The sequence below is a fragment of the Trifolium pratense genome, linkage group LG2 (genome assembly GCF_020283565.1).
Source record: "Trifolium pratense cultivar HEN17-A07 linkage group LG2, ARS_RC_1.1, whole genome shotgun sequence".
Lineage (NCBI taxonomy): Eukaryota > Viridiplantae > Streptophyta > Magnoliopsida > Fabales > Fabaceae > Trifolium > Trifolium pratense.
Window position 1 is genome coordinate 73,735,517 of NC_060060.1, and position 23,458 is coordinate 73,758,974.

Consider the following 23,458-nt stretch of genomic DNA (forward strand, 5'->3'; position numbering starts at 1 on the left):
AAAAATAAATTACAAAGACAATAAAAAAAAAAACATTGTTGGCCTTGGAGTTCCTTAGCCCTCTTTGCCTCCTCCATAAAGTTCTCCTAACTCTATAGTGAATATTCATTATCTCTGAATATTTTGGAATGAATAATAGTGAAAGAAGAAGACTCTATTTATAGTTTTTCAACTGGGTTTGAGTTTTTCCTGCGCGTCCATCACACCCATCGTGGCCATGATGGCGTGTAATTTTGCCTCATCGCGGGCACAATGGATCATATCATGGTACGATAGAAGATTTTCTCCAGATTTGTTGCAGATTTTCTTCAATTTAAACCGCCTTCTCATCGCACCACGCTGTATCTCATCGTAGGTACGATGGTTGCGCTTTTTATTTTGTTTTTGCCATTTTTTTCTGTTTTTTTCACTTTTCTTACTTTTAGGCCAAGTAACTTCACTTTTCCAAGTATTTGTTTGCTTTTGGACTTCAATTACTATTAGAACTACCCTAAACTAGATATTTCACCCGTGCGATGCACGAGTATTACACGGGTGAATATTGTGCATTTTGTGGTAGCAACACATTTTTTATTTGATTGAATAATACATATATAAACCTACATAATATATCCAATATACTGACGTGAACAAATAATAGCAAAAGGGAAACCAATTATGAATAAACAAACAATTAATAGACAAACATGATATGGAGAAAAATCAACAGCTTAAATTCGTATTATATTTTTCAAAGAGTGCTATCAACAACAATGAATGATGAACAGAGAAGAGATGAAATTAAAATAAATACAAAACAAACACAACTTGAGTTTTTTCAAGACAACTTGAAAATGCACGAAAAAGAAATAAAACGGAATAAGCTACCTATGAATTCAAACAAAAGGTTGAATAGGTTAATTGTTCTTCAAAATAAATAGTATCCTTTATGACATAATATTAAATAAATTTAATTTCTCAAAGTATCATAAAAGAAGTAATAATCTATAAAAAATTCAACTAAACATCAAGTGATTCATTTGATTCACAACTTATTATGTTCTTCCAATTTATCCCTGAAATTTTTTCTTTTTTTCATCTTAACGTTCTTCATAACTCATTGTCCATTCCAAAATTGTTGAAATGACCCTCCATCTATCAAGTAATAAAATAATGAAATTGAAAGAAAAAATTACTCTCATTTGAAGTTAGACAACTTATAAAATACTTAAAAACATTGTACTTAATAACCTGTAGCAGTTACCTCCCTTTTTTTTGCATCAGTAGCAGTTGTTCACTCTTTACACTTAGCTAAAACGCTCCAAAAGTTCTGCATTATGCAGAAAAAAAAATCTGCAATAAAAAAAGTCTCCAATGCAAAAAGTTTGTTTTTTCAAACAAAGCATCCAAGTTGAAATCAACAAATACATCGAAAACCACAGATTTATTAAAAAGAATAAATAACTCAAAATTACAAATTAACCACTAAATAGAATACATATCTGATTCAAGACTTGAGAAGTTTTCCCAATACAATGTTGAAATTATGGTGTGAGTAATCCAACACTAAATCCACGAATTTATAGAATGTCAATTGAACTATATTATATATATCAATTAAAAAAAATTAAAAAAAAAGAGTGGAAAATTCAAATTCCAAAAACTTACATTGGTTGGGATGCAAAAAGAATATCTCTCAGTTATCCAATGTTTTTTGTAAATGCAAAACTTCGAGGGAGTCAACAATGGTTGAATGATGAAGACTATATCCAAACTTGAATCTCCAATAGTAGGGACAACATCAATCTAATCGAAGCCTAAACAAATTAAGAAAATAATTTGTACCCTATAAGTCAAATAAATTAGAATCCTTTTAGACATTGAAATTAGAAAAATGTCAAAAAGATAAAGCAACATACATCCCAAAAGCAAAGAAATCGGTGAGCAAAAACGGCAAGATATTCATGGACGACCGTGAGATAAATGGGGAGGACCGGTGCCACACATACAATCATATGATATAATAGGTATACTTACTTCACCAAGATGAAATTCAACATAATAAGTTTGATACTTGATCCGACAATAATTAACGTACTTCTCCAAGTCAGTTATTTGATTTGGATCCGATGGTGCTATGTGTTTAATAACAACAACAAAAAAAATCATCAATAAATATAAAACATGGTCAGAATGATTAGTTAGAACATATAAAAGAAAGATAAAAGCAATAAAAACATTTTAAACAACGTAGCGCAAGTTGAGTTTCTCTATTTTGATGATCCATATTGGCAATGAAAACATAAAACACGTGAAACTTCATCTATATATTGATGTGTTTTTAATTAATGATTTTTATTTAATGAAAAAAATGAATATGTATAAAACGGGGAAAAAATCAGGTTTTCTAGAAAAAAAGGTTAAAAAAACGCAGCAACATATTTGATTTTGTAAATGAAAAAAAAAATGGTTTTCGTTGTTAGAAATAAAAAAAAAACCTATTAAGTTTAAAAAATGTGCATTTAAATGATGTTGATTACTTGTTGGTTACAAAATTATTTCAACATAATTGATATGGCTTAGTGATAAGTCTATAAAGAAATATAATTAAAAGGTCGTGAGTTTGAATCCTGGTGAGTATTTTTTTTTAACATTTTAATATGAATTATTAGGGTTAAATTAGGTTTAGCTGGAGGCATTACAACTTTTATACATATAAAGATAAAGATTACTACTAAAAACATCATATAATTGGCTGTCATCAAATGCATATGGTCAAAAATTCGAGATAACAGACACTCATGAGTTCTATGCTCTTGTTTATTGTTTGATTTGAATTTTATGAAGATTCAAAGAGTACAAAGATGTCTGATATGAGTTCTTTCTATTTTTTTTATTTTGCGGGAATAGGAAAAATAGGAAGCAAAAATGGTGAGACCACACCATTTGGGGATGGGGGTGAGATATTTGAAAATTTGGGGTGGGGAGGAGAACCAACCACCATTCATGGGGTGGATATTGAAAATAGCAGAAGGGGAAAGGATAAAAACAATGGAAGAGGAGAAGGTTGAAGGAGAATATTTAAGAAGATGACGAAAAGTGGTAAATAACAAATCGGAGAAAGAAAGGAGGAGAGAAAAAAAAAATCAATATAAATGTTGACGTGATTAAATCTATTATTTATATCTTTAGGAGTTTTTTCTCATGGAAACTTTTATACATGGCATTTTCTTGATCAACCAATTTTTTTCTAATCTTACATGGCATCTTCTAAGACCACATTTGCTTATGTGTCGTTTGGTTAAAACTCCTTAAGGTTTACATATCCAATTTTGGTTGATTTTGATTTCGATCTTATCTTCTTAATTAATTTGATCTTATATTATTAATCAATCACTACCACCATTCTCACAATTGCCTTAATTATTACACGTTTTCTATTTAATTGTTTTAATACTCTGTTACTAATTATATCATGGTAGGAACCAAAATGACAAATTAAGGAATGTTAATTAATATTGTATTCCACATTTCAATATAAATATAAACAACTCTTCTGATACATTTTTTCCAACTTTCTCCCATCATTCATTCTTTCTTTTATTCTTCTGTATTTTCTTTCATATTTTTTTCTCATGATCTAATTTTTTTTTCATGTGATTCAGGTGATTTTTTATGCGTTAAATCCATATTGATCCATGATCTTAAGGACATAGTCGTTATTTTAGATGGAACAATTACAAGCATAATTTTTCATGCAACAAGAAATTCGATGCTAGATTTCAATAATTTAATTATGTCTATTATATAGAACGATTTGTAGTTTTAGGTTTAATGATTGTATTTTGTAATTTAGCCAATATTTATAGTTTGGGGTTCAATTTCAAGATCTCACGAGAAAAAACACTAATCATCATTTCTTATATAATTTTTATTCCTTCTCAAAATGATGCGGACGTTCTCTATAAGCATTTGTTGAGATGCCATTTTCTCACAGAGCAGTGCTATATGTCCCGAAAAAGTACCTCCCGAAAAATCACGAATACAATTTATCTTTTATTATTTTCCATTTAAATATTAAAAAAAAAAACCGTCTGTCTAGCCAAACACATTCAAAACCACAGCTTTCATCAACCATTTTCACTCAAAAGAAACAGGAAATAAACCTCATTCAACAACACCTCTATTAAAAGAAAAAAAGACTCTAACTACAAGCCCCCTCTTGATACACAATCAAAATTTTGATTCAAAAGCATGAGGAATTCCTTAGAAAAATTGTCTCTATCCTCATGCAAAAGCAGATCTAAGAAGCCCCAAATCCCAATTCAAAAACACCATTGAACTTAACTCTAATCTCACAGACCTCAATTTTTTCGATGACAATGGCTACCATCAAATCATCACCGGCGATGATGTAGTTGTTGATGCATAATATAATATGTGTATCCATTCTGTGAATATGAGAAACTGGACTTTAATCAGGAAAACAAATAGAGACAAAAACTGAAGTTTTGGATTTTTTTCCCAAAATATACCCCTACCCTCTTCTTATTTCCCGTAATACCGCCTCTCAATTTTATTTCCCGTAATACACCTCTGACAGCAGGGCACCTGGGTAGCAACATTTGAAATGGCGCCAAAAAAACAAGTAAAAGAAAAAAGAGAGAGAAACTGGACAAGTCGGTGGCCGACAAGGCACTACAAATCCTAGCCACGTCATAGCCACATCATTCGTGAAATGTTCGGGAGAAATGATTCGCGATATTTAGCATTAGTCTTTCTCACAACCTTTTCAATTAGCATTAATTCATGTACTATATTAATTTTTATAAAGTCAATTATTTGGCAATATGGCGATTATCATTATAAATCAAATTTTAAAGTTGGACTTCATCTACTTTATTTGGCAAAAATCGTTATTTCCAATTTAGAATTTTTTTAATTATTTATTGTCGGTTAATTTACATTAATGTGCTCCACCAAAAAATAGATATTCATGCACATTATTGTAAATTTCTTAAAAAAAATCAAATATAGAATAAATCAAATAATTTATTGACCGGATTATTTTATATGAACAATGTCTATATTCATGTCTTGATTCAACTGAAACATTAAATATGGAAAGTTTTAATTATTAATCCACTAATTTTTGAAATATATTTAATTAAACCAATCCCAGTTAATTATTAATATGATTAATTACTATTAAAGTTTGGAAACAAGACTCTACAAAAAAAAAAATGGAAACAAGATCATTTTGTCCTATAATTTATCAATCAGATAATCATTATTATTTTTTTTGACAAACACAGACTTAACTAATCAGATAATTATTATAAAATTAATATTAAATCATATTTACAATTTCTATTTCTTCCTATTTCGATCTTTATTCTAATTTCTGACAATTTACGGAGAATGAATATTTCACACGATTATTTTACAACATACGGGGAATGAATATTTAATTTACACGAACTTTTGATAGAATTTTACATGATTATATTATTTTATCCTATGTAAATAATAGTTGAGATGATAGTTCAGGAACATAAATTTAACTTCGTAAAATCAAGGAAATTAATTTGTCTTTTTCCCCAATTGTTTTTTAAATATTTTTATGGAAATTTTTTATTAGTTGAATTATCGATGTAACTAAATATAAATTTAACACAATAATTATTTTAAATGATTAAATAATAAAAAAAGTTAGAGTTGCGACTGACAAAAAAAATAACATGGGAGTGAAAGATCACTCTCCACCCTGCTTCCCTTTTAAAATCACTAAAAAAGTATTATTTTTTATATTTAAATAAATTACCTTAAATAAAAAAATAATTTTATAAATAATTAAAAAATCACAAAATAATAAAATTTTAATAATTTATATTTTCCATTGAACATTAACCCGTGCAATCGCGCGGGTAAGTTAAACTAGTGAGATAAAATACTCCTGAAGAAAACAAATTTCTAAAGGAGAGAGATGACGATTAAGAACAAATATATTAACCGTTTGATTAATTTTTGCATAATGACATTTTTTTTTATGAAAATAAAAGAACAAATATATGAACATGTGAGTTGGGAACGGGGAGTGGAGTATCACTCTCCATTATGCCATTTCTCCTTAAAATCTCCAAAATTTGGATCTTTTATCATATTTAAATAAACTATTACATTAAATATAAATTAATTTTACAAATAATTAAAAAAATCACGATATTAAAATTTTAATAATCCATATTTTTCATATGTGAAAAAAAATGATCTATATTTTTCATAGAACATTAATCCGGGCGATAGCACGGGTAAGTTATACTAGTAATATAATTTAATTGAATGACACAGTAAAACACAATTACACTAATGAATTACTACCAACGAATTCGTGGAATGAGGGATCAAGAAACAGATAGGGAGAGGAATGACCTTTCCATTATTGGTGGACCTTCCCTTCAATTGAACCGGTCACGGAGCTCTCCATTGAGTTGTTTAAGTTATGGAATCTGTATGTGTATTTCCTTTTTTCCCTGTAATTTTCTCTAATATATTTTGCATAAGAGAGAATGAGAGTGTATATCTTCTTAATATAAAAAGTGAGAGTATGGTAATTTAAGCATCTCTCAAAGGAGAGAAGTGTAATTTACTCTTAGTAATATTATTCTTACTATATACTCCCTCCGTCTCAAAATAAATGACATAATTTTGACTTAGTATACTATTCATATGATCTATTTTGACAATATTTTTCTACTGATATAGACATGCCAATATTTAATATATGAGATGTTGTTTGATTTAATTTGTCTCGATAAATATTTTTAAAATATACAATTTTTATAATTTTTAATAATAAATAATTAAAGATAATAATAATCAAAATTGTACATTGACAAAAATAAATATAATGAAACAAATCATTTAGTTTGGGACAAATGTAAGTTATAAAAGTAACTCCGGAAGAGATTTGCTCAATATAATAAAACCATAGCCTCCTCTGTTGTTTATCTCTTTCTTTAATTGTCTCTATTGTTAACACCAACGTTTCACATGGAACGGGACAATGGCAGATAATTCATACGTGACCATTATGATTTGTGATCATTGTAGTTGAATCAATAAATAGTAGGAGTTAGCTAGTAGTACAAACAAAAATTAGAAAATTTGGTTTATACCAACTTATACATGTAGTAGTGTTTTTATATTTTACCTAGTAATATACCCACATTAACCAGCAAACACTAATTGGATTAATTCAAATTTACACGAGAGAAGAATAAACTACGAGATTGAAAGACTGAGGAACTTGTTTGTGTGAGGGAAATACTAATAGAGAATATTGGGGAGAGTCAGAGAGATATGGAGAAAGAGAATGATTTGTTCTCTTAATTAACAAATATCCCCAAATTATTGAGGATAACAGGGATGGAGGTAGAAAATGAGCTTAGGGGGGGATTGAGTTCAAAATTATAATTTAGTAAAAAAAAAGTAATTTTGAAAGCATAATATAAAACAAATATTATAAAATAAATTTAAAATTAATATTTGTGAATCTGCATTTTATTAGGCCAATTTTTTTAAGTTGAATTTTTTGGCCTCTTTATTTATATGTTGTAATTTTGATCTCAACTCATATAATGTGCCATAAAAATTGCGACTTTTTGCATAAAAATTTGTGAATTTTAATCTCAGAATATATATATTGTATCATTAAATTTAATATTGAGAAAATAAATCATGCTTTTTATACAAAAAAAAATAATCATTTTTAGTTGGAAAAACATTCACTAAGATCAAATTTATAAATAAAGTCTAAAATATTGAAATAAAAAGGAGCATTTATATGAATTAAACAAAATAGCAGAAATTAAATCAATAATATAATAGTATATATATATATATATATATATATATATATATGAGTCAGGATCCGTTGACACCAACTAGTTTGACACCAAATGTTACACCTCTCAATAACGTTTTAACCGATATAAATTTTATAAAATCCACCGTTGGATTGAAAGTTTACATCATATAGATCATTTGTGTAAAATTTCAAATAAATCCAAAATCATTTGATATGTTATTGAGATACATCAAAATTAACGGTTTTTGTATTTTTTTAAATGCCGTTAATCTTTATGTGTCTCAATAGCATATCAAATGATTTTGGATTTGTCTGAAATTTTACACAAATGATCTATATGATGTAAACTTTCAATCCAACGGTGGATTTTATAAAATTTATATCGGTTAAAACGTTATTGAGAGGTGTAACATTTGGTGTCAAACTAGTTGGTGTCAACGGATCCTGACTCTATATATATATATATATATAGAGTCAGGATCCGTTGACACCAACTAGTTTGACACCAAATGTTACACCTCTCAATAACGTTTTAACCGATATAAATTTTATAAAATCCACCGTTGGATTGAAAGTTTACATCATATAGATCATTTGTGTAAAATTTCAAATAAATCCAAAATCATTTGATATGTTATTGAGATACATCAAAATTAACGGTTTTTGTATTTTTTTAAATGCCGTTAATCTTTATGTGTCTCAATAGCATATCAAATGATTTTGGATTTGTCTGAAATTTTACACAAATGATCTATATGATGTAAACTTTCAATCCAACAGTGGATTTTATAAAATTTATATCGGTTAAAACGTTATTGAGAGGTGTAACATTTGGTGTCAAACTAGTTGGTGTCAACGGATCCTGACTCATATATATATATATATATATATAGTATAATTTTTTTTAAAAAAAAACAAATAAAAGCGACCGTGACCTCGATCTCCATGAATAAATAAATGATAGTGTACGGAGAGAAGATCTGAACCCCTTAGATGCATCCAATGGCCTAGAATTTATCGACCGTCTGACTGCAGCATTATATATATATATATATATATATATATATATATATATATATATATATATATATATATATATATATATATATATATATATATATATATATATATATTATAATATGTGTATAGTTAAACCGTGGGGGGAAGTAAAGTGAAAGATGATGGGTGAAATGAGTGGAGATGATGAACCTCTGACACCAGCGGGGAGGTTGTTCCAGCAACCACAGATGAACCAAGTAATCCACTGTGTGTTAGGTCTGAAGAATCCAATAGATGTTGATTTAATAAAAAACGAAATCCAGAATTCAGTTATGCTCCAACACCCTCGGTTCACAAGCCTCATGGTTCGTGACCATAGAGGCGTGGAACACTGGCGTCCAACCAAAATCGACTTCGACAGCCACTTTATAGTAATCAACAATCCAGTAGTAGTAGTAGTGTCTTCTTCTTCTGAGGATGAAGATGATGATGAATCGGCCATCAGCGAGTATATGTCTGATCTATGCACCGTATCTCAACTGAGCATGGATAAACCCCTTTGGGAGATACATATCCTGATGGTCCACAAGTGCATCATATTTAGAATCCATCACTCACTTGGAGACGGTATTTCACTCATGTCGATGCTCCTCGCTGGCTGTAGGAAGCTCCAAGATCCCCAAGCACTTCCCTCAATATCTATCCCCAATACTACTATTAAACCTCGCCGCACTTTCTGGAATATTCTCGTTACCCTCTTTTTTTCTTTTATCTTTCTCATCCAATTTATACTCAGGTGTCTATGGATTCGTGACCGCAAAACCTCCATATCCGGCGGCGACGGCGTTGACCTCTGGCCTAGAAAAATCGCCACTGCCACTTTTTCATTGGAACACATGAAGACAGTCAAAGCTTCCGTTCCTAACGCGGTAACCATTCTCATTTTCCATTTCAACGTTCAATTCATCACCTTTGTAATTTACCAAATTACATCTAAATCTACTAAATTACCCCTTTAAATCTCGTAATCATAACAATCACTACTGGTAATAGATTACTACCACTGTTTGATTTCCATTTCCATTTTTATTTCTAGGTCTCATTTATTGAAAAGTGAAAACTTACTCTCATTTTTCTTTTAACAGAAAAACCATCCTGTTGTATCACTAAAAATTACTAGTAATTATATAAAGAAATGACTTTTCTTTTTCAAGAAAGAAGAAAATCATTTTTTTTGTTAAACGGTCGTCTTTTTTGACTTTTTATTTATTTTGTGAAATGGTCTTCCTTCTGGCGTTCATTTGACACCCGAATAGTACTTTTTAAGTGCATACAACAAAACAAAAATTAACAAATTAGATAGGAATAAAAGGCAAAATCTGTTTGTCCAATAAGTTTAATACAATGGTTGGCAGTGACATCACATTGTATATATATAGAAGTTGAGATTAGAAATCCAAACACTAAGCTTGAAATTATAGCCACTTTGGTGATTGACACTGAACTTGGTAGGGAAGACCGCAGTTTGATCCCTGTAACTGTGATCGGGAGGGGGCTGGAACCACTTGATGCCAGAACTGACCTCCCGAACCAGATTAAACCGGTGGCGAAAACATAAAAAAAAAAGAAATTATAGCCACTTAATTATTAGACAAAAAATAAAACGCAAAATTATACTGTATTTTCACTATTTTGTTTAGTGGTTACACTCCAACAGTAGTATACAGCAACAATATAACAAGTGTTGAATTAAGGGATGATGTTATGGGATGATGGGGCATGCGTAACGGAGGTGTTCAAGTTGACATTAAGTACAGGCCACAATGAAATCAAGTGTGAAGATAATTTCTGAGAACTTATTTTCCCTCTTGTGATTGTTAATTTTTGTTTTTGATCTGCAGACCATAAATGACGTTCTATTTGCAGTTATATCGTCTGGAATATCAAGATACCTGGACTTCAGAGAACCTAATGGTAAATTAAAAGCCATTCAAATTTCCAATATTATTCACAGCTTCTCTTTCTAGGATTGATCAAATGTTTTGTTGCTATAAGGGCTGCGAGACGGTGTTCAGCTAACTGGATTAGCTATGGTTAACTTAAGAAAGCAGCCAGGATTGCAGGTCTATTTTCTATTCTGCCCAAATTTACTTTTTCTCGTCTAACTGTTTTCTAATTTTGATTGATGTTGGATAAGAATGGCTATTACTACTTATCAGGAACTGTCGAATTTGATGAAAAGCAATTCAGGGGCAAGGTGGGGGAACAAATTTGGTATGATCCTACTGCCTATATATTATCATAGAAGCAACAGCTCAGATCCTCTAGAATATTTGAAGAGAGCTAAAGCAATGATTGACAGAAAGAAACAATCTCTGGAGTCCCATTTGTCATACAAAATTGGAGATTTTGTAATGTCCACTTTTGGTCCAAAGGTGCATTTTCCTTATTACTAGTATCTATATTTATGCAGCAGTAGTAGTATAAGCCAACTACAGTATATTATTATTATTATTATTATTATTATTATTATTATTATTATTATTATTATTATTATTATTATTATTATTATTATTATTATTATTATTATTATTATTATTATTATTATTATTATTATTATTATTATTATTATTATTATTATTATTATTATTCTTTCAAAATTAATTGCAGTTTGCTAGCTTGTTAAATTATCGGATACTCTGCAACACCACCTTTACAATCTCAAATGTGGTTGGACCGCAAGAGGAGATTACGATTGGAGGCAATCCAGTAACGTTCTTAAGGGCAAATAATTCTGCTTTGCCTCATGTACAACCCCTTAACTTAACTATGTTTATCTTCACACTAGAGAGCATTTTATTCAGAATTTTGATTAAAGTATAATACAAGATATTGGTATGATAACGCAGGCACTTGTTTTGAATATGGTGAGCTATGCTGGAAAGGCAGACATGCAAGTGCAGGTGGCTAAAGATATCATTCCCGATCCTCAGTTTCTAGCCAAGTGCTTTGAAGATGCATTACTTGAAATGAAGGAGCAGGTTACTCCCAAAATCTGACATTAATTTGGACAAATTGTATTTCTTGAATGTGGGACAACAACTTGCAATCAGTGGCGGAACTAGAAAAAATATCGTGGGTGGGCCGAAAAATAGTCAATCTATTTTCAAATTAAATTTTTTGCTCTTCTATTTTCACATGTTACTATTTTGGTACCAACAAACTATATTTTTACTCTAAAAATTGTGATTTTTGGCTATAAAGGTGATTTATTGTCTCCAACATTGAATCTAAAGATGAAATATCAAATTTGAGACCAAAATTCACAATTTTTTCCCATTAAAATTCGTTAATTTTACAGCAAAAAAGTAATAAAAAAATATTTAGATAGGACTAAAATTGCAACAAATGTGAAAATATGGGACTTTAAAAATTTAATATTAATTAAACATATTTTTTATGTCATTTCATATTTATATACGCTAGTTCAACTGCTAATTTTATCTATTATTATAAATTCAATTAATTATGAACTAACATTTACACTAATACTTGAACTAATATGTGTACCGAATTACTTATAGTCATCAATAATATACTCTAAATTAATATTTATATTAATATTTGTACATATATATACCAGGTGACTTAAAATTATTAATAATATATTTTAATTAATACCCTATATATAAAAAAAATTATTTTTTGGGGGTGGGGGTGGGCCGCGGCCCACCTCAGCCCACCCCTAGGTCCGCTGCTGCTTGCAATGACTATTAATAGATGAGATATTCTCCATACATACATATGATTACAAGCAATGAACCATCTTTAAGTTGGAATACCAATGGACTCTGTGATCCACCCATTACCATTCATAGTTTGTATAAATATGTGCACAAAGTTCAATGGATTTGTAATAATTTACAACTATATATTAAAATAAAAACTTGGTACAGAATTGTAGTGTGGGATGGTGCAGCTTTGCATGGTTTCAAATCAAACAAGTTTCGTATACTATGTTAAAAACTTTAATTTTTATGAGCAGACTCGTCATCCGTCCTAATTGGTTTTAGCATTTCAAAAGTTCAAATATGTTGGAATTAATTTAATATTAACAATATTCATGCTCTTAATAACAAGATTAAATCTATAATCTTGTAACTTTAATGTGAACATGTAACTGGATTGACGCAGTACGGAAGCGTGAAGGAAAAACAAGCACTAATCCTATAATAAAACACAGGTTCGCAAGCGACAAACCTGTCAGATAAGGCTCTGGAATCCACCAGATTTCCGGAATCCACCAGAAAGAGTAACTAATCTAGAATCCACTAGACTTCCGGACCAGAAGGAGTAATTTGGAATCCACCAAATTTGAGAAAAATCTATGTATTTTATTCAATCAAAAGGTTGCCTTCAAGGTTACAATAATTTAGCTTAAATAGTAGTGAAAAATAAAAATAACAAATCTCCTAAAAGATTGTAAAAATAAAAATAACTAACCTAACTAAATAAAAATAACAAATCTACCTAAAATATAAAAATAACTAATCTAGGTGAAATATAAAAATAAGAAATCTGCCTAAAATATAATAAAACTAAATATAGCTAAAATAATAAATTATTAAGGAAACTCTCCTACATCAGTCTCCTCTACCTCAAAAGAACTCGACCCCGAGTTCTTATCTTGATAAAGAACCTCATATGCTTGATACTGACTCATGCGTTTATCATAGTAGAAACTTAGTACTGGTTCTGCTTTAATTATCAAATTCTTTCTCGTTTGCTTGATTGCTACTTTTTGCTCTTTGTTTTTCTCCTCTAACTTGAGATAACAACTTGTTAACACATCTAATAACTCCACAGTGGAGGTAGAGCTTATATGCATAACATGGTAATACCGATCAATGTTCATAAGTTCCTCTGTTTGTGTTGTCCTTGAAGTTGCATCATATCGTGTTGCCGATGACGATAAATTTGTTACATGACCTTCTTTCTCCTTTGTTTCTTTATCAATTTCGGGTGTCGCCTCTGTTTGGATGTCGTAATCCATGTTATTGTTGTTCTCGTTGAAACTACCCTCCAATTCTAGATTGAGCACTCCTTCCTCATCGATTGTAGTTTCTACCATTTTAGACTCCACATCCGTTTGATCCTCTTTCTCTGAATCATCATGTTCATCGATCTCTTCCTTCTCATATTTCGATTCATCAACTTCAACCGAAGCATCTTGTTCAACAACTACTTCGGTTTCTTTCGGTTTGGATTTATAAGCAGGATCGTCAAGTTTCTCGGGAAGAGATGGTTGGTTATCATCTAGAGTTTCAGTAGCTATGTGGCGTAGATGAAAATTATTGGCTCTGATACCAACTGACGCAGTACGGAAGCGTGAAGGAAAAACAAGCATTAATCCTATAATAAAACACAGGTTCGCAAGCGACAAACCTGTCAGATAAGGCTCTGGAATCCACCAGATTTCCGGAATCCACCAGAAAGAGTAACTAATCTAGAATCCACTAGACTTCCGGAATCCACCAGAAGGAGTAATTTGGAATCCACCAAATTTGAGAAAAATCTCTATATTTTATTCAATCAAAAGTTGCCTTCAAGGCTACAATAATTTAGCTTAAATAGTAGTGAAAAATAAAAATAACAAATCTCCTAAAAGATTGTAAAAATAAAAATAACTAACCTAACTAAATAAAAATAACAAATCTACCTAAAATATAAAAATAACTAATCTAGGTGAAATATAAAAATAAGAAATCTGCCTAAAATATAATAAAACTAAATATAGCTAAAATAATAAATTATTAAGGAAACTCTCCTACATCAGTCTCCTCTACCTCAAAAGAACTCGACCCCGAGTTCTTATCTTGATAAAGAACCTCATATGCTTGATACTGACTCATGCGTTTATCATAGTAGAAACTTAGTACTGGTTCTGCTTTAATTATCAAATTCTTTCTCGTTTGCTTGATTGCTACTTTTTGCTCTTTGTTTTTCTCCTCTAACTTGAGATAACAACTTGTTAACACATCTAATAACTCCACAGTGGAGGTAGAGCTTATATGCATAACATGGTAATACCGATCAATGTTCATAAGTTCCTCTGTTTGTGTTGTCCTTGAAGTTGCATCATATCGTGTTGCCGATGACGATAAATTTGTTACATGACCTTCTTTCTCCTTTGTTTCTTTATCAATTTCGGGTGTCGCCTCTGTTTGGATGTCGTAATCCATGTTATTGTTGTTCTCGTTGAAACTACCCTCCAATTCTAGATTGAGCACTCCTTCCTCATCGATTGTAGTTTCTACCATTTTAGACTCCACATCCGTTTGATCCTCTTTCTCTGAATCATCATGTTCATCGATCTCTTCCTTCTCATATTTCGATTCATCAACTTCAACCGAAGCATCTTGTTCAACAACTACTTCGGTTTCTTTCGGTTTGGATTTATAAGCAGGATCGTCAAGTTTCTCGGGAAGAGATGGTTGGTTATCATCTAGAGTTTCAGTAGCTATGTGGCGTAGATGAAAATTATTGGCTCTGATACCAACTGACGCAGTACGGAAGCGTGAAGGAAAAGCAAACACTAATCCTATAATAAAACACAGGTTCGCAAGCGACAAACCTGTCAGATAAGGCTCTGGAATCCACCAGATTTCCGGAATCCACCAGAAAGAGTAACTAATCTAGAATCCACTAGACTTCCGGAATCCACCAGAAGGAGTAATTTGGAATCCACCAAATTTGAGAAAAATCTATGTATTTTATTCAATCAAAAGGTTGCCTTCAAGGTTACAATAATTTAGCTTAAATAGTAGTGAAAAATAAAAATAACAAATCTCCTAAAAGATTGTAAAAATAAAAATAACTAACCTAACTAAATAAAAATAACAAATCTACCTAAAATATAAAAATAACTAATCTAGGTGAAATATAAAAATAAGAAATCTGCCTAAAATATAATAAAACTAAATATAGCTAAAATAATAAATTATTAAGGAAACTCTCCTACATCATGGATCTACAACATGTTGATTTATCAAAGATTATAGGAATACCTGGATACATGAATACACAGATGAACTTATCTGAAACACAAATAAGGTAGAGACGGACGACGAACACCCGTTAACTCATGGTTCTTCCTCAACCAGGTCTCGATTGTCTCACATTCTGTCTTTTTTTCCTTTGTCTCTTCCTATTCAACTTTAATTGCTCTTATCTTCTTCTTTTCGTAACATGGAGGCCACCTATAAATGGTTTCACAACTCACTTTCGAAAGCATGGAGACCACTAAAACATTATGACCGGTGTAAGTAACAATAGTATATTCTCTCTCTGCATCATTCCGGAGATTCCTAAAAATTGAGAAAAATAAAAAATTATAAAAATAAAAAGAAAAAAAAGGAGAGATTTATGAAAAATTCAAGATTTTTCTTTTCCAGACATACATGAGATATTTTGTCCACATTTTATATTCTTCAAAGAGTTTAATTGTTGTGCACGGTCAGTGTAAATATTCTTTACACATGCATCCAATGATGTGTTGCCACATCATTTAATGAACGTGACACATCATGTGTTTTCAAATACCATACATGATGTGTTAGTATATTATTGGACGCATGTGTAAAATAACTTTACACTGACAGTGCATATAAATTAAATTTTTCTTAAAATGTTTATATGTGAGTTAATTTGTTGTTTTCCATAAGTCAATTATTCATAAAAAAAATAAATGAAAAATCTAAAATAATCTTCAACATAAGTTTGCATAGTAGAAAATATGAATCACACAGACAGGCGCGGAACGCGCATTGTCTGACCGCTAGTTTCTAATAATATGGACAATGAACTTCTAAAAATAATCCAAAAGTACCATTATTAGTAAAAAAAATTAAAATGAATTTTATATTTAATAATAAAAAATCAAGAGCAAAAATAATGTTTTATTATAAATATTTTGATCCACATAGAGTCCGTATTAGACGACCACCTAAAAATGTTAATAATGATTTTTTTTTTTTAATATTACTCTATACAAACACATTTAAGTTTTTTACTATTTTTTTGACCAAGTTTTTTAATGTTTGAACATTCAAGCCTGTGCATTTTTTAGGACTTTTCTTTAGTGTTACTTGGTCATTTAATTTGTTAGGAGTTTTTAAGGTATTCTCTTTGAAATTTTGCCATTTTGTATGTAGGTGTGAGAATGAATTTTGTCTTTTTAAGTTCTTTTGTACCTTTTTTTTCTTTGTAATAGTTAGATCGTATTAAAATAAATTCTTAATTATTAAATATATATATCAAATCAAATCTTGATGTTTGATCATAACATGTTTGCTATAATATTTATATGTAATATGAATATATTTTAAACTGCTACATACTATATATTCAAACCATATAATTAACCATGAAAATTGTAGAATACAAGTTGTATTTTTCTAGACGAGATCATGGAAATGATTTTAGAATGAAAAAAGTTTTTATTTTTTTGGTCAAGAGTGTGAGAAAAGTTAACTCACAAAAATTATAACCACTAGTCTGATTAGGCCATTTTAATGAATCAAGAAATACAACTATTTGTGGCAGAGTTCTTAAAAAAAAAACTATTTGTGGCAGAGCCGTCTCTGAGATTTTGGGTGCCATGTACAAATTATAATTGTGGTGCTCCTTTTATTTTTTAAGTCATATAAAAATACATAATGTGAAAGAAAAGTTAAAAATTATATTTTCAATTGTTAAAATTTCTCTGATCATTCTTAATTCTTCAAATAGATTTTACTATCAAGATCATAAAAGTTTAAGTTTATTTTAAAATTTAGTTTAATATTTATTTAATTTATTTTAACACACGCACACACGCACGATTGTAGGCACGCACGCACACACGATTGTAGGCATGCACATAAACACACACTAAGTGAAAAAAATTGGTGCCCCTAAAATTGTGGTACCCTATGTGGTCGCTCATCTGAAACACCCTCCAAAACCCTCCTGATTTGTGGAAATGCTACGCCGCAACTTTGTGGTGGCAGGTATTGTGGGATAGAGAAACTCTTATCTAGGCACACACCCAACACCTCATTGTTGGGCACAACCAATAAAAACCTTCCACAACATTAAAATCAATTAAATCATAAATTATAAAAAAATCTCTTCTCTCTTTCTTCTCGGTACTTTACAATCTACATATATGGTTTCATTTCAATGTCAAATTTGACAAAACCAGTGCACCTTTGAACAATTAATAAAGAAAAATAGAACATGCAGTTTGAACTAGATCCAATTCACGGTCAAATTCACAACTAAAAATTTATCAATAAAATTGGCAATAGAATCCACAGAAGCACGAACAAAAATTGATAATGAATATAATAATAAAATTTGAAATCCTTTCAATTGGTGCGATGGGAGGAGGAGGAATCAATCATGGTGGAAGGTCTTGCCATCGCAGTGGACGAAAACAAGCGGTGTGCAGTGTGGGTGGGTAGTTGAAAACAGTGGCAATGGAAGAGGAGGAGAGGAGAAGGGCCACCTCACCGGTTCGGTTACTTTAGATTTTTACAATTTATATTTTATTTGATTTTAATGATGTGGAAAGTTTTTATTGGTTGTGCCTAACAATGAGGTGTTGGGTGTGTGCCTAGATAAGAGTTTCTCTGTGGGATACCCCGCGGACTTTTAGAGTAAGGTTTTGTTTTAATGAAACGGCAACCCGATATATAAATTGTCCAAGGCCTGATGTATATTGTGGAAGATCAACCATAAAATGCTTAAGAATTATTGGTGTTAGTTTTATCATGCGAGAGGTTTAACCAATTTTGGCTATGCCAACTAATTTTCCTCCTTATTTTCCACGTGAATACATGATATGCATTTCAAATGGAGCACAAGAAACATAATTATAATAATTATAAGTAAAAAACTATTTTTTAGGTTCATTGAAAAAATAATACATTTAATCAATGATATAGACTGAATACATTATTATTTTTTCAATAAATCTAAAAAATGTTTTTTGTTTATAATTGTGTCTGAATGGAGTATATACCATCATATAACTGAATTTCACAATTGTGCCACTTAAATGGTTCCCCACTTAACCTTAAATATAACATGTACTCCGTATTGCCGTAACTTAAAATTTCTTATTTTCAATTTCAACTTAAATTTTTTTATTTTCAACTTTAAGCTTAAAATAACTTTTTAAAATATGACGATTAAAATTGTGCAAAACAAACTAGGGGGACAAAAATGTGCATTCTGTAAGATAAGATGTCCAAATTTGCATCATAGAAATTACTCCCTCCGTCTCATTTTATAAAACATACTTTAACTAAATGCAATATTTATATATCTTGTTTTGATCGTATTTTTCTAAAAGTATATAAATGTAAATATTATTATATAAGATTTTGTTTGATTTGTTTCGATAAATATTTTTAAAATATCAATTTTTTATAATTTTTACTATTAAACAATTAAATATATTCGTGATCAAAATTATATATTGCATACGTGCAACAATCAATAAATTTTTATAATTTGGGTAGTATAATTTTTGAAGATAAAATTTGTTTGAGTATTTATTTTTTGAAGACAAAATATTAAAAGGTGTGAGCCATATAAGGATACTCTGTTTTTTTCCCCTTCTTATAGATTAGTACAATAATGTACCAAAAAGAAAAAGATCAGTACAAATAGAAATAGGTAGGTGTACACATGATTAGGCCCTTTTTATTTTTTTCATTAATGCCTTTTTACTTTTACTCAAAAAAAAAAAAAAAATCAAAAGAAAAAGTATACGCGTTAAGTTGAATTGGCATGCTAATAAATGCCCACGGTTTTCTTTTTGGTCAATCCTTAATTCTTAAGGGAAACGGTGTTGTCTTGTGTATATAAGTATATAGAAAAAATAAGATTGAATTTGAAAATAGAGTGAGTTATTAGGGATCTAAAATCAATCTCCGATGTATGGTGGAACGGTAGCAGCGGGCATCCAGGGTCAACCTCTAGAGGTTACCGGTAAGCAGAATTGAATTCAATTTAATTTGATGGATTTGATTTTGTGTTAATTATTATTAAGAGAATTGGAATTGGAAAATTGCAGTGGTTTCTTGCTCGAAATTGAAGGACACAGAATGGATTTCAAGACAAGATCCGTACGTTTGCCTTGAATACGCCACCAGCAAGTTCCGAACAAGAACCTGCACAGACGGCGGTAAGAACCCCGTATTTCAAGAGAAGTTCGTGTTGCCCCTCATTGAAGGTCTTCGCGAAATCAATGTCGTCGTTTGGAACAGCAATACCGTCACCTTCGATGATTTTATCGGCACTGGAAGGGTTCAATTGCAAAAGGTTCTCTCTCAAGGTTTTGATGACTCTGCTTGGCCACTTCAAACTAAAACTGGCAGGTAAGCCCTAAATACTACTACTGTCTGTCTATCATCAACCCTAGACTAGAAGTATGGATGATCATGATGGTTATAATGACAATGAAGAATGATAAATTCATCAGCTTATTTACTTTCTCATTATACATTATTACATGACCAATTGACCATATGCATCTTTTTCCCTTGCCTTGCTGGCAGATACGCAGGCGAAGTAAAACTCATATTGCATTATGCCAATGCCAAAGTAAATCCTCAGGTAACCTACATTTTCATTACTATTTATTCATGTATGTATAGTAGTAATTGGAAGAAATCATTCTTACTGTGTTTGATTAATTGATTTGGAATATGATAATTAATATATTGCTGCAGATATCAGGCTCAAGCCATACTCCCTACATGTCAACAACACCAACAGTCCCATCATATAATAATTCTGCTCCTTACTACTACCCACAACAGCCACACTCTAATCCAGCTCCTTATTACCATCCACCACCCCCTGCTGCTTACCCACAACCACCCTACGCTGCTGCTGCTTCGCATTCATCTCCCTATCCGCCACCCTCATCATATGCATATCCTCCATCGGTATCATCTCCCTATCCACCACCCTCACCATACCCTCCTCCCCACTCCTATCCGCCATCATCAGCTTATCCACCACCTTCATACCCTCCACCTGCAGCAGGTTATCCTCCAAACGGTGCTGCTGGTAAGTAATTCTTGCTTCTCAGCCAACCATTTCAATTTCTAACTCTTGCTCAATTTTCTCCTTTCTTATCGCATCCATCCTTTTACAGGAATATACCCTCCACCGCCATACTGACACAAATCTGCTACTTTCTCAACCAAGGGACCACCATGCTTTTCTAGATGATTAATTTGTACAATCTTGCCCAGATTTTCAGTTTCTCATATTTCTACATTAGGAGCATTTGTTTAAGTTTTTATTTTGTAGGCTTGACTATCTTTCTGTCATTCTATTAAAACTAAGATGTGGACTAGTGGCACCATATCAATTGTTTATTGCTTATGAAAGTCATTATATGCTCTCAATTACTACAGTAAACAAACAGAACGTTTAGGCAACAACAGAGTTGGGTGAATCCAAAATGATTAAATATCCAATTTGGTCAGACATGGAGAATGACAAACTTGGGTATTTACTCATTCATAAGTCAATTAATTGTTGTATATTCGTACCAAATCTTTTTATATGTAGACAAAAGATGTCAAACCACATAAAATTTTGCATGTAATTTTATTTTCTTTGTGATGTGTGTTCTCATATAAGATTAAAACAAGGGGATATGTCCCCCCCCCCCCCCCCCCCCCCCCCTCCTTTTTCTATCAGTAGTTGAGGGTCTGAGTGAGCTTATGATGATTCATGAGTGCAGAGTCATTTGGAATATTTAGGGATTTCTGGGGTGATAATACCACATTTACAGAACACAGATGACACACTCCTTTTAGGGGAGGTCTTGGTCTAAACTATTTATGGTATGAAGCTGGTTTTGAGGTACTTTGAGTTAGTTTCGGGATTGAAGGAATTTTTTTTGCAAGAGTTGCTTCGTAGGGGGGGTATTGTGGAATAAACATTTCTCATTATGGTATAAATTTCTTGAGTTATAGGATTGTTTTGTGATCTTGTCCCTTTCCGATATCTTAGTCTACTACTGACCGGTGTCAACACGAAAGTTACCACATGTAGCCTATGTTGGAAGCAATGTTTTAAGAACCGGACCGGCCGGTTCGACCGGTTTGACCGTGAACCGGACACAGTACCGGTCCGGAAGAAAGGCCAAGACCGGTAGTCAGTGAAACCGGTAAAAAACCCGTATGAACCGTCAAAACCGGTGAACCGGTCACGGTTCTAGAAAACCGGCCGGTTCTCACTCAGTTTTAAAAAAACGATTTTTTTTTTTTTTTTTTCTTTTTCTGTTTTCATTTTTCTTTTCACAGGAAACACTAAACATGGAAGTGAAACATTTTCTATGTTTTTTTTATTTCAGTTTCAAACAAATGGTTATTTTTTTTCATTTTTTCATTGTTATTAAGTATTAACTTTTCCTGTGTACAAAAAATGTACCGTTAACTTCTCCATTTTCTTCCAAGTTTTTCATGAACAAAGAGGCAAATTTATTTATGGAACACAAGGAATGATGAAGAAGAAGAAGAAGAAATGAGAGGTACACAAGAAACATCAGAATAATAACAATGACATAACATGAATAAATTAAATCAAAAACTAGTAATTTGTTTTCCTTAAAACAAAAAAAAAAAATAATACGTGAAGAGAGAGGGGGAGGCGGCTGCTGTGCATCTATTTTTGTTTTTTAGGGTTTGTGTTACTAGTGTGTTATTATAATACATATATATAGAAGTAAATTTGGGCCATAGAAAGTTAGAAGTTTGATTTTTAAAAAAGGCCAATATGATTTATTTTTTTTTAAGAAAAAAATCTTTAGATTTCCATATATAAAACAAGTACAAGATTTTTTATTTTTATTTTTTTATGGTAAAATAAGTTCAGATTTCAAAATTATATGAACGGTTTAATGTAAACGGTTTAATAACGGTTGAACCTTGAACCGGAAGTCATAACGGTTCGACCTCCGGTCCGGTTCTTAAAACATTGGTTGGAAGTGCTTTCCCGAAAGGTTAGGGTGGATTGTTCTTCTAAATTCAGTCATAATAAGTAGCATTCATATTTTCTATCCCTACTTCCTAAAAATGTCGGTCGTATGAAAACTTGTAGTTTAGATCCTTAGGACTTTATTGTTGGGAGGGTTTGTCGCAGGAAGAAAATTACATGGATTAGGTTGTTAAAGTTGTAAACCAAAGTATGTAGGCGGTTAGACGTGAAATATCACGAACCTAAGTTTATTAGCTAAATGGATATGGTAAGAGGTTTTAGTTGCAAAGTATCGGGCATCACAATTAAGGTGTCCGGTTTTGGTAGAGAATAGCCGATCCCGCTTCTCCTCCATGTGGTGGAAAATTTTGTTTTCTAGGTGTATCTTGGAACTCATACTCAATACTCAAACTGATTTTTTGGAGCAATGTTGATAAATGTAACATCCGAATTTTTATCCAAGATATTATCTAAAATATTTGATTAATTTAAAAATGCAGTTTTTTTTTTAAAATTTTTTAAATATAAAAATAGTATGATAATAACTATTGAAATCCAAGA

At 31.1% G+C, this 23,458-nt stretch overlaps 2 protein-coding genes across 3 annotated transcripts; both read left to right on the forward strand.

Annotated features, from left to right (window-relative positions):
• The first annotated feature begins 8,989 nt into the window (after positions 1–8,989).
• LOC123909578 (wax ester synthase/diacylglycerol acyltransferase 11-like) lies at positions 8,990–12,865 on the forward strand. Its single transcript, XM_045960446.1, has 7 exons — positions 8,990–9,777; positions 10,750–10,822; positions 10,904–10,971; positions 11,068–11,283; positions 11,519–11,656; positions 11,758–11,950; positions 12,609–12,865. Exons 1-6 carry the CDS (start codon positions 9,028–9,030, stop codon positions 11,905–11,907), a joined length of 1,395 nt encoding a protein of 464 aa, XP_045816402.1. The 5' UTR covers positions 8,990–9,027; the 3' UTR covers positions 11,908–11,950; positions 12,609–12,865.
• A 6,726-nt stretch (positions 12,866–19,591) lies between these two features.
• Positions 19,592–21,552, forward strand: LOC123908820 (nematocyst expressed protein 4). 2 transcript variants are annotated; one of them, XM_045959548.1, is made up of 6 exons: positions 19,689–19,888; positions 19,974–20,277; positions 20,458–20,515; positions 20,632–20,656; positions 20,690–20,974; positions 21,063–21,552. In XM_045959548.1, exons 1-6 carry the CDS (start codon positions 19,834–19,836, stop codon positions 21,086–21,088), a joined length of 753 nt encoding a protein of 250 aa, XP_045815504.1. In that variant the 5' UTR covers positions 19,689–19,833; the 3' UTR covers positions 21,089–21,552. The 2 variants fall into 2 exon arrangements, with proteins under 2 accessions (XP_045815502.1, XP_045815504.1); XM_045959546.1 differs by having other exon boundaries at positions 19,592–19,888; positions 20,632–20,974.
• The last annotated feature ends 1,906 nt before the right edge of the window (positions 21,553–23,458 follow it).

What these genes read in the sequence shown, in the direction of transcription:
- LOC123909578 (XM_045960446.1), top strand. Translation starts at nt 9,028, where the DNA reads ATGATGGGTGAAATGAGTGGAGATGATGAACCTCTGACACCAGCGGGG. An exon ending in AAGCTTCCGTTCCTAACGCG is followed by an intron (nt 9,778 to 10,749) that starts GTAACCATTCTC and finishes TTTGATCTGCAG; the next exon opens with ACCATAAATGACGTTCTATT. An exon ending in GGACTTCAGAGAACCTAATG is followed by an intron (nt 10,823 to 10,903) that starts GTAAATTAAAAG and finishes TGTTGCTATAAG; the next exon opens with GGCTGCGAGACGGTGTTCAG.
- LOC123908820 (XM_045959546.1), top strand. Translation starts at nt 19,834, where the DNA reads ATGTATGGTGGAACGGTAGCAGCGGGCATCCAGGGTCAACCTCTAGAG. An exon ending in CTTCAAACTAAAACTGGCAG is followed by an intron (nt 20,278 to 20,457) that starts GTAAGCCCTAAA and finishes CCTTGCTGGCAG; the next exon opens with ATACGCAGGCGAAGTAAAAC. An exon ending in ATGCCAAAGTAAATCCTCAG is followed by an intron (nt 20,516 to 20,631) that starts GTAACCTACATT and finishes ATATTGCTGCAG; the next exon opens with ATATCAGGCTCAAGCCATAC.